Source organism: Vombatus ursinus, unplaced genomic scaffold, assembly GCF_900497805.2.
Source record: "Vombatus ursinus unplaced genomic scaffold, bare-nosed wombat genome assembly UNPS02014802.1, whole genome shotgun sequence".
Lineage (NCBI taxonomy): Eukaryota > Metazoa > Chordata > Mammalia > Diprotodontia > Vombatidae > Vombatus > Vombatus ursinus.
In genome coordinates this window covers 25,124,066-25,139,650 of record NW_020954580.1, presented here as the reverse complement: position 1 = coordinate 25,139,650, position 15,585 = coordinate 25,124,066, and the positions used below count along the sequence as shown (strand labels likewise).

General features: G+C 38.3%; 2 protein-coding genes across 6 annotated transcripts in view; one reads left to right on the top strand and one right to left on the bottom strand.

The window, feature by feature from the left end:
* FAM126B (family with sequence similarity 126 member B) overlaps positions 1 to 8,045 on the bottom strand; it is a 74,601-nt gene extending 66,556 nt beyond the window's left edge. For 2 of the 3 annotated variants that reach the window (XM_027873610.1, XM_027873613.1), the window contains exons 1-2: positions 7,993 to 8,045; positions 7,152 to 7,192 (exon numbers count right to left, since the gene is read on the bottom strand). The gene's annotated coding sequence lies outside the window, so the exon portion shown is untranslated. Of the gene's footprint in view, positions 1 to 7,151; positions 7,193 to 7,821; positions 7,916 to 7,992 lie in introns of those variants that run through there. The other variant, XM_027873611.1, reaches the window with a different exon arrangement.
* Positions 8,046 to 8,182: 137 nt separating this feature from the next.
* NDUFB3 (NADH:ubiquinone oxidoreductase subunit B3) lies at positions 8,183 to 14,836 on the top strand. Of its 3 annotated transcripts, none has more exons than XM_027873454.1 (3): positions 8,183 to 8,310; positions 12,914 to 13,061; positions 14,558 to 14,836. In XM_027873454.1, the coding sequence occupies exons 2-3, from the start codon at positions 12,916 to 12,918 to the stop codon at positions 14,721 to 14,723; spliced, it is 312 nt and encodes a 103-aa protein (XP_027729255.1). In that variant the 5' UTR covers positions 8,183 to 8,310; positions 12,914 to 12,915; the 3' UTR covers positions 14,724 to 14,836. The 3 variants fall into 3 exon arrangements, with proteins under 3 accessions (XP_027729255.1, XP_027729253.1, XP_027729254.1); XM_027873452.1 differs by lacking the exon at positions 8,183 to 8,310 and adding an exon at positions 8,446 to 8,538; XM_027873453.1 differs by lacking the exon at positions 8,183 to 8,310 and adding an exon at positions 8,824 to 8,918.
* Positions 14,837 to 15,585: the final 749 nt, after the last annotated feature.

Sequence of the window (15,585 nt, the reverse complement as noted above, 5' to 3'; positions counted from 1 at the left end):
GTGGTATGGAGGGCTGCAGCTGTGGCAATGGCAGCTGAGGCAGACAGCTGCTTCTGGAACAGTAAGAACAAAAACTATTAAGTAGACGTAGAGTTAGAGAATTGGCTAAGAGTGGCTCTGCCCAGGAACTGAGAAGCGGTTTCTTAATGATTCTTAGATTACGTCTCTTCAATCTGTTTTCCAAGTCAGTTATTTCTGATATGGTACCTTATATTTTCTTTTGTTTTTCCAGTTTTTCACTTTCTGTTAATATTTCTTGTTATCTCATGGAGTCCTTACCTTCAATTTGGTTCATTATCATTTTCAAGGAGTTTTTTTTAATTAGGTAAGATTTTGTACTTCTTGTTCCAAGTTGTTATTTCCCTTTCCAATTCTTTACTCCATCCTTCTCATTTTTTTTTCAAATTTTTTTCCTTTGCTGTTCTCATATTATTTATAAATATATTTTAAGCTCTTTTTTAACTCCTGCTTCATTTCTTCAAAGAATTTTAGTTGAATTTGTGCCCATACTGCATTTATTTTTGAGGCTTTGCTCACAGATGTTTGGGAGTCATTCTTTTCTTCTGAGTTGGTATTGTGGACATCCCTAGGGGGATTCTCTTTTTGTTTGCTGATTCTTCCAGCCTACTTCCTGACTTTGGACTTTATGAAAGAGCCTGGCTCTTTGACACTTTTGGAGTCCATTTGACAATGGAAATGCTAATGCTTTCTTGGGTATATTAAGTGTTGTGTTATTCCAGGATCTCAGACACAGCTTAAGCTGGTACCTGCAAGCTTTCCGTGCTCCCAAAGTGATGAAGGACAAAGTTTGATTGCTATCTCTCCTTACTCTGGGCTCTGCTAATTCCTGACCTGGAACTGTGACTGAGTAACAGACCTTGGGGCTTGTCCCATTTTAGCAGACTGCTGCTGGTCAGTCACTACTAGAGTTGTAGGGGACAGAGGGGGAGCTTGCTGTAATTTTTTCCTGCTACTCCCCTATTTGGCTCTGCCTCCACAGATTCTTTAAAGAAGGAAGGACTTTTAGAGACCATTATCTTAAGCCCTTCATTTTACAGATGAGACACTACGGATCACAAAAGTACTTGCTCAAGATCACACAACTAGTGAGTCCCAGGTCTCCTGACTTCTACTTCAATTCTCTTTCTACTACGCCAAAATGTCTCAAGGCATGTCCAAGAATCTGCTGCTGCTAACAAAAATGGATGTATAAAAAAGTACGATAAAAGCAAGAAAGCATTTAGTTTTAGTGATTTTTTTTTACTGCCTTAGAAAGTACTAAACTTCGCAATATTTCAAATACTTTGAATCCATCAATAAAAGAAAGCAATTTAATAAATTAACCAAATATGCCCAATTTCATTTTTTAAATTACAACCATTTTTCATGTTAGTAATGCTCTAATAAAAAATTCTGACATACAACCTTAGTCTACAAGGCTGAAGCAACCATCTCAGCAACTTCAAACCAACAACTACTACTGGCAAATTTAATTCTAATTTTTCTCAAAGGAAAGAAAGTTCAATTCAAAATCAATGTTATGCTCCATTTAAAACAACTGACCAACATTACAGTTAAACCTCCCAGGATAAATAACACTGCTGATTGAAAGTATCTGCAATAATCAATCAATAAATAAACATTTACTAAGTACATATCATGTGTCAGATACTACTAAGCACTGGGGATAGAAAAAGAGGGAAAAGACAGTCCTTGCCCTCCAAGAGCTTACAATTTAATGAGGGAGACAACATGCCAACAAATATATACAAAGCAAGCAAGGACAAATAGGAAATGATTAACGGAGGGAAGGCACTGGCATTAAGAGGGGTTGGGCAAGGCTCCTGCAGAAGGCTGAATTTTAGTTAAAACTTAAAGGAAACCAGGGAGGTCACAGTCAGAATGGAGAAGGGAAAGCATTCTAAGCATGGGAGACAGCCACAGAGAATGCCAGAGCTGAGAAATGGAGTGTCTTGTTCATGGAACAGCCAGGAGAGGCCAGTGTCACTTGTACATAGTGAGTGCATAGTAAATGTTTATGGAATACTGATTAGATTGAATCTGAATTCTTCCTTGAGCAAATAAAATCTATCTTACCCATTCAAACATTCAAATTTCTCAGTTCATTGCTCTAAATGGGTCCTATATTCTACTTACACTAATTGGCTTTATATCACCTATATAGCCCATCCTTACTCTCATACTGGTTCTTTCTGCCACTTGTAACAGCCTCTTTCCACAAAACCAAATCTTACATTTTCTTCTTTATCTACTTCTTTGATAATGGTTTATTTTCTGTAAGGCTTATATTCTATTTACACATTTTTATATACGTATCAACAGTTGCCATAGGTGTCTAATCATTTCAACTAGACTGTAAATTCGTCAAAGACAAGAATCACTTTCTCTATGCTGGCCACACAAGTGGTGCTCAATTTACAGATAAAAATTATTAAATAAAAAACCCAAAGCAAAGAAACTTCAGATATCTACATAAGAAAAAAATCAGACACTGGACTAAAAAACAGACAACCAAAAATTCCAACCACAATGTTATATTGCCCGATATGTATTATTATTATTTCCCTGACTATATTAACAAATATAACATCTAAAGACAGAATAAAAGTGAAGAAACTATGGAAATGCCTAAACAGAAAAAAAAAATTAATACAGATAACTAAGTCTGAAACTGTCCATATTAATGCTTATATTCTCCCCATTACCTAATCAACTGAACTAATTCCTGTCTCAAAAAATATTTTTTAATGGTACTATTAGCTTGCAGAGTCTGACACAGGGAAAACTATTGACAAAGGAATACATCATTACTCAACAGAACAAGAAATCAAGTATTCAAAGATGCCCAAGGTAAGGAGGAAAAGGTTCATTTTCAGGTAAATTGGTTATATTTTCTGTGTCCAGTGCATTTTAAGATAATAAATAATTTGTTTTAGAATCCATACTTTTGCTAATCAATATCAAATTGTTACTGTAGTTTGAGTGGGCCTTTAAGATACTTATATTTCAAATCTAGAAACTATAATGCTGAAAATAACAAATTCACTGCTCTCAGAACAGTATTCAACTAACTCTCAGTTGTTCCTGTCTCCCTAGGACTCCTTCCTTTCCCTCCCTCCCCCTACTTCAAGGCTATTTATTGTTCAGGTATATGTCTCCATGGCAATAAAGTACCCAAGGAAATTCTAAAACATCAAGAAAGGAAGACTAATTTTTATTATTTTTGCTGTGGTTGAATCTCTGAGATTCTTTATTACAGATAAATAATTTTGCCTCTTTACCTATGTAGTTTTAGTTACTTGCCTATGTAGTTTCATTCATTTGTTTATTTTTTTGCTTTTTCTTATTGCTATAGATCTTCTAGAACTAAACCAAACAATAGTAAAGAAAATGGGTGTTTTGTTTTACCCCTGATCTTATTGGAGAAACAGTTTCTCTGTTACAAAAGCTCTTAAGATACGCTGTTTACCTTTTTAATGAAAGATACATTTATTCCTGTGCTTTTTTTTTTTAGTATTTTAACATGAGTGCTGTATTTTGCCAAACTTTTTTTCTACATGTAAAGAAAAAGAAAGATTAATTTCCCAAGGAAAAAAATGTTTTCTGGGTCCAAGTTTTGTGACCTTTTGGATAAAGAACAAAGTTTACAACTAAGACACATCTTATGAAAAAGTGAAAGGTATAAGACCTTTGACCAAGGGGCAGCTAGGTGGCGCAATGAATAGAGCTCTGGCCTTGGAGTCAGGAGGACCTGAGTTCAAATCCAGCCTCAGACACTTAACACTTACTAGCTGTGACCCTGGGCAAGTCACTTAACCCCAATCACCTCACCAAAAAGCAAAACAAAACAAAACAAAACAAAAAAAGACCTTTGACCAAGAAAAATTTCTCCAAATCTTATCAGTGTAACTCTAGAAATTCAAGTTAAGAGGCAGCATAGACGACAATACATACTAATATATATCTGTATATCTCTGGGCAAGTCATTTAACCTCTCTGTCCCTAGGGCAAATCACCAGGTCTTATCTTCTAAGTTAGAGAGAAATAGCAAACTGCTATCATGCTATTATTGGTGGTAGGAGTTCCTTCCAACAATGAAATCGAACATCTTTCACAGTCATTAATATCAATGCAATTCTGTATAGGCCTATATCCTAAAAAGAAATTACCTAGGCCTAAAAGTAACAGTGGATAACAGAAATTAAAATTAAAATTGAAGTGGTAATATTCTTCTGGCTACTTCAGCTCACTACTAAAAGATGCATCACAGCTATGACAGTAAGTGAAAATTTGGTAAGTTTTTAGTAATTTAAATGTTAAAACTGGATGAAAATGTCTCTGAAACTGGCAAGCCTTTTCTGTATGGCCAAAATGTCACGGTTCTTGGTCTGCTATAAACACCTAGGTGTTCAACGAGATCAGACACTTCAATAATATCAGTAACTAGTATAGTGAGTAAAGCAATAGTGATTTGAGCTCAACAAATCTTTCTATACAGAAAGTAAGTTATAGGGCTCAACAAGAGCTCTACTTTTTAACCTTTTGGGTCAATCCCCTCTAGGACATATTAATCTGCACAAGATAAATAGGTAGAACAACATTCTGGAAGTACACAGAATACTAGCCAGAAGAAAAGTGGAAGAGAAAAGACTTTTTTTTAGATAGAAAAGGAAAATTAGGAAACCATAAACAAAGATTTAAAAAGTACATCTATTCTGGAAGGAAAGATATTAATTTAATGACTACATTTATTGTTAGTTACTCTCTTAACGGTTTTATGCACATATTTCATTTCAGTATTAAATTTCTTGGTATTTTTCGATTAAAAAAATACTCAAGTCAAGCAGAATGATTTTAGAACTTGTACTTCCAAATTACAAATATCAAAATTTCATATTAAAAGAGGTAAATTTTCCATAATATTAATAAGCTTATAAATTAGGAATTTAAAAACAATTTCCAGGTCCATTTTAGATCAATTTTATATTCCTAATGGCACCTCAAACTCAGCATGTCCAAAATTAACATCTTTTTTCTTCCTAAATCTCCTCTCCTACCAAACATCTCTATTCCTGTTAGATCATTCCAGGCACCAGACTCAAAATCTCAAAACTCATCTTTGATTCTTTCCCCTCTTAACTCCCCAAAAGCAGCTGCTAAATTCTGTCAATTTTGACTCTGCAGTATTTCTGGCACCTATCTCCTCTTTTACCAAGAACCAACTAGACTAGTAGTTTCCTGAGTGTGGTGTCCCTTCTGGTCTGTTCCCTCTCTAATTTAGTCTTTATATTTATTGCTGCTAGAGTAATTTTCCTAAAGATCTGATACTCCATCTTCATAATACGGTTTTAGCCTATCATTCCAATCTTCTTTTTTTTTTCAGAGTACTCCCCGCTTATACAAGTTCTCAAGCCAAACTAGACTACTCATACTTTCTAGTTCTTATACTAACTTTTCACAAAGACCCCCCAACCATATCTGGAAGAGTTTCCCCTCCCTCCCTACACTATCATCTCCACTTACAGAAATATTCTCCATGCTCCTATTCAGTTGCTGATCCTCTAATGAAGCCTCCCCTGATCTCCAGCCAGAAATAATTCCCCCATCAACCAATCTCTCTCATTTCTATTTTATTGTTCCTGTGCTTTAGGCATTTAGGCAGCTAGGTGGCACTGTGCCCAGAATCAGGACAAGTTCAAATTCAACCTCAGACACTCACTAGTGTGACCCTGAGAGACACATCACTTAAGTTCTGTTTGCCTCCATTTCCTTAACTGTAAAATGAGGAAAATAACAACACCTACCTCAAAGGGTTGCTGTGAAGTTCAAATGAGATAACATTTAGCACATTAGGTGTTATATAAATGCTTGTACCCTCCCCCATCACATATCAAACTTTAATATTAAATTATAAACTCCTTTAAGGCAAGAATTATATCATTTTCCATCTTTGTATCCTCAGACCCTAGCACAGTACACACAGCAGGCATTTCATACATGCTGCTTGAACTGAAGATAAGCAAGAAAAATACTAAAATCTTAATGACTGCTCAATATCAATAACTAACATTCTTATACATACTTTTAAGTAATCCATAACTTGGTTTACTATTCCTCAAGGTACTGGAGTTCATTTCCATATAATATTCAACCCAATTATATTCTACAATGACACCTGCTGGCCATTCAGAATTAGTCATTAGCTCTCTAAATAATCTGGTATTCTGGTTACATAACAGGAAAAAAACAACACAGGCATAAAAGCAAAAATTACTTTCAGGCATCTCAGCACACTTGTAAATAAAATTTAAGATTACAAGGATTTCACTAAAAGGAAGAATTGGAGACATGCTATGTGAAGACAGACAAGGTTTGTGAAAGGCACATAAAAATATTTAAAATAAAATCACTCTCTTTGCATAGTGCCTAGGACATAAATACCTGTTAACTGATTCTCAAAGAATCATCTTTTTCCCTTATCTGAAATTCAAAATTAGGTGTGAGATTATAATGGTGAAATTACGGTGGGGAAAAGAAGAGATAATATATTAGGAAGTAGTTCTGAAACTGGGTAAAAGAATATTATAATGCTTGAGGGTAAGTTTAAGAAAATAACATACTTGCTAACACTACTTTTGTCCTTACTTGTTTAAAAATATATGAAATTAAGAATTCATTAACATTTAAATAATCCTATCTCAAAATTCTGTTTTTCCTATGTTTTACAATTCAGGCTTTTTAATCCAGTCAGAATTTGTTCTTCCATAATGAATATTAAGGAAGTACCTGAAATTTTGTCGTTATTTATTTCATCTTATGTACCAAACTGCCATGTTTCAGGCATTTGCAGTCGATTATTATCTTTATAACAAGAGAATATAACCAATTTAAACACAGAAGATTTATACCTAGTTACAGCTACGAAAACATTTTCAAGAATGTACTCTTAACAAGTAAATAAATCTTTTCAAAAGCCACAGCAAATAGTATTTGTAGTTATGTTTGTAATTTCAGGTCATTTTCTTTGCAGTACATTCTCCAAGGTTCCTAATCTTAGGTAATAACGATGCAATACCGAGTTTCCCATTCATTACACCTCCTCCCAAAGCAAGCTCCTAATTTATACCTACCTCCTACTGTTGATACGCGAAGCTCAAGCGTCTCTTCTTTCCTGAAGGAAGAAAAACATTCAAAACGGTGCTATCAGCCTTGAGAATTAAGGCAAAAATAAATTCACAAGCCACGAAACTTTAAAATCCGCTCCATAACAAACCTCTTAACCCAGAGCCTTAAACACACATCTAGCACAAGCTCTCCGTGACTTCTCCAGTCTCACGACTGTCGCCCGACAGTCCGCCCCCTAAACTGTACCCAGAGTGGCCGGGCCAAGACAGACGCCTGACACATCAACCCCTCCATCCAGGAGAGAGACGAACCGCGCGTCTGTATTGCTGTCTGGGAGTGTGAAATAACCAAGGGTTACATAACGTGCCCCCACAAAGGGCTCCGCGGATCGGGCTGCCCGGTCTGGACCACTGGACCTTTTCTTCCTCGCATCCCACCTACCCCCCACCTCCATCCCATCACCTCAGCAAAGAGGCTCGTTGCACTCGATTCCAGCAAAGCCTCCAGCTCGGGGCGAGGAATTCCTTCCACCCCAAGCTACACCTCCTTTACTCCCGGCCCCGCAGGCCCCACCTCGAACCCCAACCCTGGGGCCCCGCGCGCCGCCCCCGCCAGGGTCTTCCTGAGCCGCCGCCGCGGCCGCCTCCGCCTCCTCACGACCCTCCAGGCGTTTACCTGGGCAGCCAGAGGCTCGGAAGCAGCTGACTGACGACCCTTCGGGCTCCCCGACCCTCTCCCTCGGTGCAGCCCCTCCAGCGCGGCGCGCTCTCTCTCACTCGGCCGAGGAGGGAACCACCCATCCGCGTCGGCCGCGTCGAGGTCCTCGACCGCTCAGCAGGCGCCTACCTGTCACCGCCGCCGTCCCCTTCCTGCTCCAGGAGCCGCCGCCGCCGCCGCCGCCGCCGCCGCCTCTCACAGCAGCCGGCCAACTGCAACACAACAACCCGCCCTCCCATTGGGCGGCTCCACGCCCTCAACAACGGGCACGCTCATTGGCCGCTGAGCTCTCTCCACATTTCCCGCCCACTACCCCGCCTTCAGCTGCGTGCATCGCCCAAAAGGTTCCGCAACCTAGATTCCCGTTCCCCTCCGCGCTCCAAGCCTCGGCTGTAGTCGCGCTTTCTTTTAAGCAGCCAGGAAGAAAATGGTTCAGCAGTGAGACAGGCAAGTTAGAATCTCCTCCCCACCCCTACTACTCTTTCATCTTCTGCGTCCTGCCTTCCCCATCTCCCCACTGCTCTTGGCACGCTTCAACAAGCCTCGGGTTCCCCCCCCACCGCCCCAAGGTAGTTCCGTCCAGTCGACTTCCGCTTCCTCTTAGCTCTGGCTTGGGGGGTGGGGGGGGGCGGTATTGAGATTCCAGTGTCCCGGGGAGGTCAAGATTCCTGTCAGGTAACTCCGGGAGTGGGGGAGGGGAGAGAGAGAAGGTGCAGGATCGCCGAGTCTGGGGACAGGAAGGTGGGTCGCGTCTGCCCCCTTGGGGGGGTCGCGTCGGGGGCTCGAAGGAGGGTACCCCTGCCCTCCGCGTTTCTACTTGGTGCCCTCGGCGCTTCGACCAGGCCCGCCCCCGCTTCGGGAGACACTTCCTCCTCTTCTCCGCCTGTGGGAATGATCGATCTCTTGGATCCAGACTCCAAGTCCAGGAGTTCGCTCCCCCACCCTTGAAGCTGTCGGGTCACTCTGACCTTCGCTATCCCCGGAGTGTCTTCTTCTAACTTGTACGGATACAACGATCTCAGCTACAATAGCTCGGGGTCCAGGGCCTATTTTATGTACGTTTTTCGATTACCCTGTATCTCGCCACCAATGACACTATCTCCACCTCCACCCCCCCCATCCCTAACACTTAGAGAGCAGATGCCCCCACCACTTGGTGCCCTGAGAAGATTGAGGCCATCTGAAGTGAGTCCATTACGAGCACCCCTCTCCTCCTCTTCTCAGTCTTCAGAGCCCCCAGTGGTTGTCTGCTGAGTCCTTACATCAGGTCACCAAAGATATGCCCCGCTCCTCACTAAAGCGAATCAGATGAGTTAATATGTTGGCTTACAGGCTCAAAAAGTGCTTGTTTCCTGCCTTCCCTAAATTCCTTTACTTTTACTCTGTAAGATTGTAAGCTCCAGGAGGGCCAGGACTGTCATTTTTCTTTCTTTTGTATTCCCAGTGCCTAGCACAGACTGACTGTATCCAAATCCCTATTGCCTCTTTTATGACCTTAATTCGGCATTCATCTCACCTTATAATATACTTCAACTTTTTTTTTTCAACAGTCTCCTTCCCATATGCCTACAAACATGCTGAGATCACTCAGTCCTTATAATAAAGAAAGAGGGGAGGGAGGAAGGAAGGAAGACCTTCTTTTGACCTTTAAACCTATACAATTACTATCTCATATCTGTTTTGCTCTTCTGTGCTAATAACTTTCTTTAAAAGGTTGTCTATAGTTGATGACTCCTGCTTTCTCACTACCTGCTCTTTTCAACCTTTTGTTCTAGATAAATTGAGGGGTGGGGGAGGTTAGGGGTGGGCTCTCGTTATTCTGTTGAAACTGCTCTCTCAAGGCAATGGTATTCTGTTTTCCAAATCTAATAGCCTTTTTTGCATTACTCATTTTCATTGAGCATTTGACCTTGCAATAGTCTTTCCTCCTCCCTTAACTTAAACTACGCTTCTGAATTGCTTCTCTGCCTTTTGCTAGTAGTTCATCCTCTTTGCAACTCCTTAAGCACAGAACTGATACTTCCAGTTCACGGATGTGTTACTCTCTCCATAATTGGGCTTTAATTTGTCATTTCAGGCTTATTTCATAGTACATAGGTATCCCATAAGGGTCTGTCCTCGGCCCTCTTCTTTCTCTACAATCCATTCCTTGTTGACATCATTCATTTCCACAGCTTCAACTACTGTCTTCCTGCAGATGACTGCCAAAACTTTAATCTCCAGTCTTGACCTGTCTTCTCAGCTCTAAACTCACATCTCTTCAATACTTATAGGACTTCAGTACCTGATATTCTCACCGGCACTTTAATCTCCTTGGATCCAAAACCAGTTTTAGTGTAGGGTTTTAGGTTTGGAAAGGACTTTAGAGATAATTTAATCCAAGGGCTTTTTATGAATTGGGATATTTTAAGTCCCAAGATACTAAATGATTTATGCAAAGTACAGTATACAGATATTCTGTGAAGATCAAATGACATAATGTATGTAGAGTGCTTTGCAAACTTTAAAGCGCTATATAGATAAAGCTGTTGTTACTTATTGTAGTAAATTGAAGGGCAAAGATACTGTGTGATATTGTGTAGTTGTCTATGTAGGCATCCCTTCTGCCTACTACACTACAAGCTGGTTGAAGGCAAAGATTGCCATATATGTCTTTGATAACTTCCCTTGTATCTAGCACATATACTCTTTAAGGAGAGGGACTGTTATTCTTCATCTTTGTGTTCCTGGCACAGCTCCTTAGACATAGTAAGCATTTATGTTTGTTGAATTTTAAAAGTAGTAATGTCAGTCGATGATGCTGGTTCAGATTATTAAAAGTCAAGTTCCTACCCCTTCTCTTAAACAATAAACTACCAAAGTGGAAAGTAACACAAACTATCAGTCACACTCACTTTTTTAGGCTGTTTTGCTTAACTTTTTTATTGAAAAGTACTGTTGGGGATGAGGTTGGGAATGTAGGAAAATAATATATCAAAATAATGTTTTGTTTTGTTTTTGAAAAATCCTCTCCCTAAAAAGCCCCCCATAAAATCAACAGCCTTCTTTTTGCAGTGTGCCATTTGGCTTATTTGTGTGCTTACCAAACTTACCAGATATTTGAAGAGGAAAAAGGTTGTTTTTTTTTTTTTTAAAGATTTATTTAGATCTTAACATTTTGAACCACCGTTTAGAACCATCACAATTTAGCTTTAAAACTGAACAATCAGCAGTCATTTATAAGCGATTACTACGTGCTAGGCAGTGTGCTAATCCATGGGGATACAGAGAAAGGTAAAAACTGTTCTTGCCCTCTAGGAGCTTATGAACATTCATATACAGAATGAAGTAAGCAGAACCAGAAAATTATTACACCAATATTACACAATATTACACAACTACAGCAGGGTAAATGGCAAGAACAACAAGAACCAAAAACACCCATGAAATAGAATGTTGTATGATCATAGTGACGAAGCTTGGCCCCAAAGAAGGAATGAGAACGTATTCTTCTTTATAGAGATGGAAAACTATGGGGGTGGGACATTGTATGTAATACTGCCTGACTCAGTTGATGTGTTGATTGCTTTTGCTAAATTGCCTTTTTTTTTTTTTTAATTTAAATAAGGAATAGCTTGCAAGTTAGGCATGAGAAGTATGATATGTTCAGAATAAAGGTGATGTAAACATAAAAGATAAGGTTTGTTTATTTTTAATTTTAGTCATATCAGCAAATATCTTGAAGGTAGAAAGAGCACTTGATTTAAAGCCAGAAGATTTGGGCTCCAGTTCTGAGCTCAGATGCTTAGTTCCTCTTTTGCAAAATGAAAAGAGTTAGACTAGAAGATCTCAAAAGTACCTCCCAGTTCTAAGTAAGTATCTAATTTTATGAACATGGAAATAAAATCAGATGAATGGCCAAAAAAAATTGGTATTCTTGCCTAGGATCATAACAAAACTCAAAGGGACCATTGTGATCATCTAGTCCAGAGGTGTCAAACATTGCCATATGCACCCCACCAGGGAACCAGAACCACATTAATATGTAATTAAGATATGTTTAACAAAACAAATAAAAATGCAATAAAACATAATAATATGTTATTTTCTAAGTCAATATGTGGCCAGCAATTAACCTTATATATGGTTTAGTGGTCCCCCTTTCTATTTGAGTTTGACGTTAGTGATCTAGTGCAGTCACCTTATTTCATAGATGACGAAACTGAGGCCCAGAGACAGTGTGTCTGTTCATGGTAATAAAGATATAAATATCAGATCTGAGAATCAAACTTAGGTCCTCTGATTTCAAATTAGATCCTCTATCATGCCATACTTCAACTGATATTTTTAAAAATTAAGTTATTTTTTAAATAGATTGACCATCTATACCCCAATTTTTTTATACTACCCTGCCTTTTGAATTGCAGTGTGTTCTGTGACAAATGCTGAGTTGCCCCTGTTAATCCTGTAATTTCTCTTTCAATAAGAGGTTTTTACCTAATCTTAAACCCTTTTTAATCATCCTTCTAGCGACATTAAAAATCTAACTTGGATATTTGCTGTGTAATCTTGGAATTGGGGTTATATGATAAAAAGCTAGCAATGTGATAAAATTGGGGCAATACCATTTGTTCTACCTACCCTGCAGAGTTGCAGTTCATTAACATTTATTAAGACTTTATTCAGGGGTAGCTAGGTGGCAAAGTGGATAAAGCACTGGCCCTGGATTGAGGAGGACCTGAGTTCAAATCCGGCCTCAGGCACATAACACTTACTACCTGTGTGTGACCCTGGGCAAGTCACTTAACTCCATTGCCTAGCCAAAAAACAAAAGGCTATTTAATGGACTATTGCTTTGAGGAAAGTAAGGTTTACAAAATCTTACAAAAGATGGAAGCTATCATTGAGAGAGAAAGTATTTATTAAACCCTTACTCTGAGCCAGGCACTATACTAAGCATTGGGGTTACAGGTAAAGCAAACAAAAAAGGCCTTACCTTCCTGTGATTAACCCTCCATGTCCAGAAATCGTAGGCTATATATTCCTTGTTTATTTTAATTTCTTTCTATAGGCATGGCACATGGACATGAGCATGGACATGGTCATGGTCATGGAAAAATTGAACTCCCTGATTACAAACAGTGGAAGATAGAAGGAACGCCACTACAGCGAGTTCAGGAGAGGCTGGCTAAGCAAGGTCTCAGGGATCCATGGGGCCGGTAAGAGGACCTCCGTAGCTTGGATGTAATCATCCTATAACATCAATTAGAATATCAGTTATTATTTCCTCTATATCCTTTCCTGAAGAAAAAAAATATTTGTTGGTGTTACATTGACTTTTTGTTGGCTGTACTCTGTTGCGTGCAGCAGGAGTCCTTCTGATGGGTGATAAAAGCTTTTCCACAGATATCACATAATACAGGGATTAGTGAGTCATGGCATATTTTCTGCTCTAGAAGAGAGGTTATCATCATCTAAATTGATCTTATACGTCTAGTCTCTAACAGTTTCAGTCAGTGATTTTAGGAAGACTTTTGAGTGGTAATCTATATTTATCCAGGGTAAATGCGTTAGTAGGAAAATTAATCATACTCATTGTTGTTCTGACATATCTAGCAGGATATTATATTTTTTAGTAATATTTTCCCCAATTATATGTAAAAACAATTTTTAACATTTTTTTTTAATTTTGAGTTCCAAATTTTCTCCCTGCCTCCCTTATCTCCCCCTCCCTAAAGATGGTAAGCAATTTGATATAGGTTATATAAGTGCAATCATGTAAAAGCATATTTCCATATTAGTCATATTGTGAAAAAAGAAACAGACCAAAAGAAAAAAATATAAAAAAAATAAAGTGAATAATAGTATGCTTCAGTCTGCATTCATATTCTAGTTCTTTCTCTGGATGTGGACAGCATTTAAAACATCATGAATCATTTGGAACTGTTTTGGATCGTTACATTGCTGAGAGTAGCTAAGTCATTCACAGTTGATCATCGCGCAATGTTGCTGTTACTGTGTACAAAGTTCTCCTGGTTCTGCTAACTTCATTTTGCATCTGTTCGTGTTAAGTCTTTGTAGTCATTTCTTATAGCACAAATAGTATTCCATACCATATACCACAACTTGTTCAACCATTCCCCAATGATGAGCATCTCCTAAATTTCCAATTCTTTGCCACCACAAAAAAAGTGAACAGGATATTCTTTCCCAAAGTGCTATCGATTCAATTCATCTTTCTATTTTAAAAGTAGCCAGAAGGAAAAATGCCAGAGCAAGAAACAGTAATTTATGCTGCTCAGTGTAGGTCCCTCCCTCTGAAAACAGCTGTAATCACCATTAAGTGATTGTAGTCTTATGCCTGGCTGGATCCATCCCAGAGACCCAGGATTTTATTAAATACTCTTATAATAGCATACTTACTACATATGGACATAGAAGAAAAATCAGGTTGAATAACTCTTACCTCAGTAAAATCTAAAATAACAAGACTACTATGAAATACATGATTGTTCATTCATAGATTATTTTACATGTTAAGTTCCGGCATAAATAGACCAATCTGTCTTATTCCATAGAAAAGTGACTAATGGATTGTTATTTGGTCCTCTGCATATGTCTACCTGAAAGTTAGAGATTAAATATGAAATTTTTACAACCAGGCTATTGTGACTAAGACTTTTTTTTCTGATTGATTTTTTTTTTTTACCCCTAGCAATGAAGCTTGGCGATACATGGGTCGTTATGGAAAACCTGCTACTTTGTGGGCTGCTTTGACAAGAGGATTCAAATGGGGTTTTGGAGCATTTTTATTAGCTGTCGGAGTAGAATATTTCCTAACTGCACCAAAGAATGAGGAAGAACATGCTTCTAAACACTGAAGTTAGGACATAAAGGAATCATAATTAGCTATTTAGAGTGAATGTTTGCTGTACTGTAGTTTGCTTGCTTGCCATGTTAAAGATTAATATTAAAATTTCACTTGGTAAAAGAACCTATATGCCTGGTTTTGTCATTATATCCAAATATATAACGTACAAATCTATATCAGTTTATACTACTATATCTATATCTATATAACTATATCTATATCTATATAACTACTAGAGTTTTTGGATTTCCTTACATGAATATATCTTATTATACACAGAAGTGCTGAGTGCTTGGTTCTCTTTTAAGCTTTTAATAAACTTCAGTAACCTAAAAAAGCACTAAGACTTTTGTGACACCCTGTATAATACCACTTTGTCCCTTCCCTTTTACCTCTTACTCCTTTTGAATAGTGTATACCCTTCAATAGCCACATTCTGATTATCACATCAAATCTTGATGTTACCTATGAGATCAAATTCGTTTTAGGACTACTAATTAACTTTGCTTTTTACATTTACTTAGAACTTATTTTTTAAAAATTTATTTTGATTTATCAACAATCACTTCCATAAGATTTTGAGTTGTAAATTTTTCTACCTCTCCTTCGCCACCTCCCTCCCCAAGATGGCATGCAATCTGCTATAGGCTCTACATGAACATTCCTATTAAACGTATTTTCACATTAGTGATGTAAGGAAGAATTAGAACCAATAGAAGGAACCACAAGAAAGAGGAAACAAAACATGTGTGCTTTGATCTACATTCAAACTCCATAGTTCTTTCTTTGGATATGGATAGCATTTTCCATCATGAGATGTCTTAGATCTTTGTGTTGCTGAGAAGGGCTAAGTCTATCAAAGTTAGTCATCC

Coding starts and splice junctions, on each gene's coding strand:
- NDUFB3 (XM_027873454.1), top strand. CDS start 12,916: ATGGCACATGGACATGAGCATGGACATGGTCATGGTCATGGAAAAATT. Junction 13,062..14,557: donor CTCAGGGATCCATGGGGCCG/GTAAGAGGACCT, acceptor TTTTACCCCTAG/CAATGAAGCTTGGCGATACA.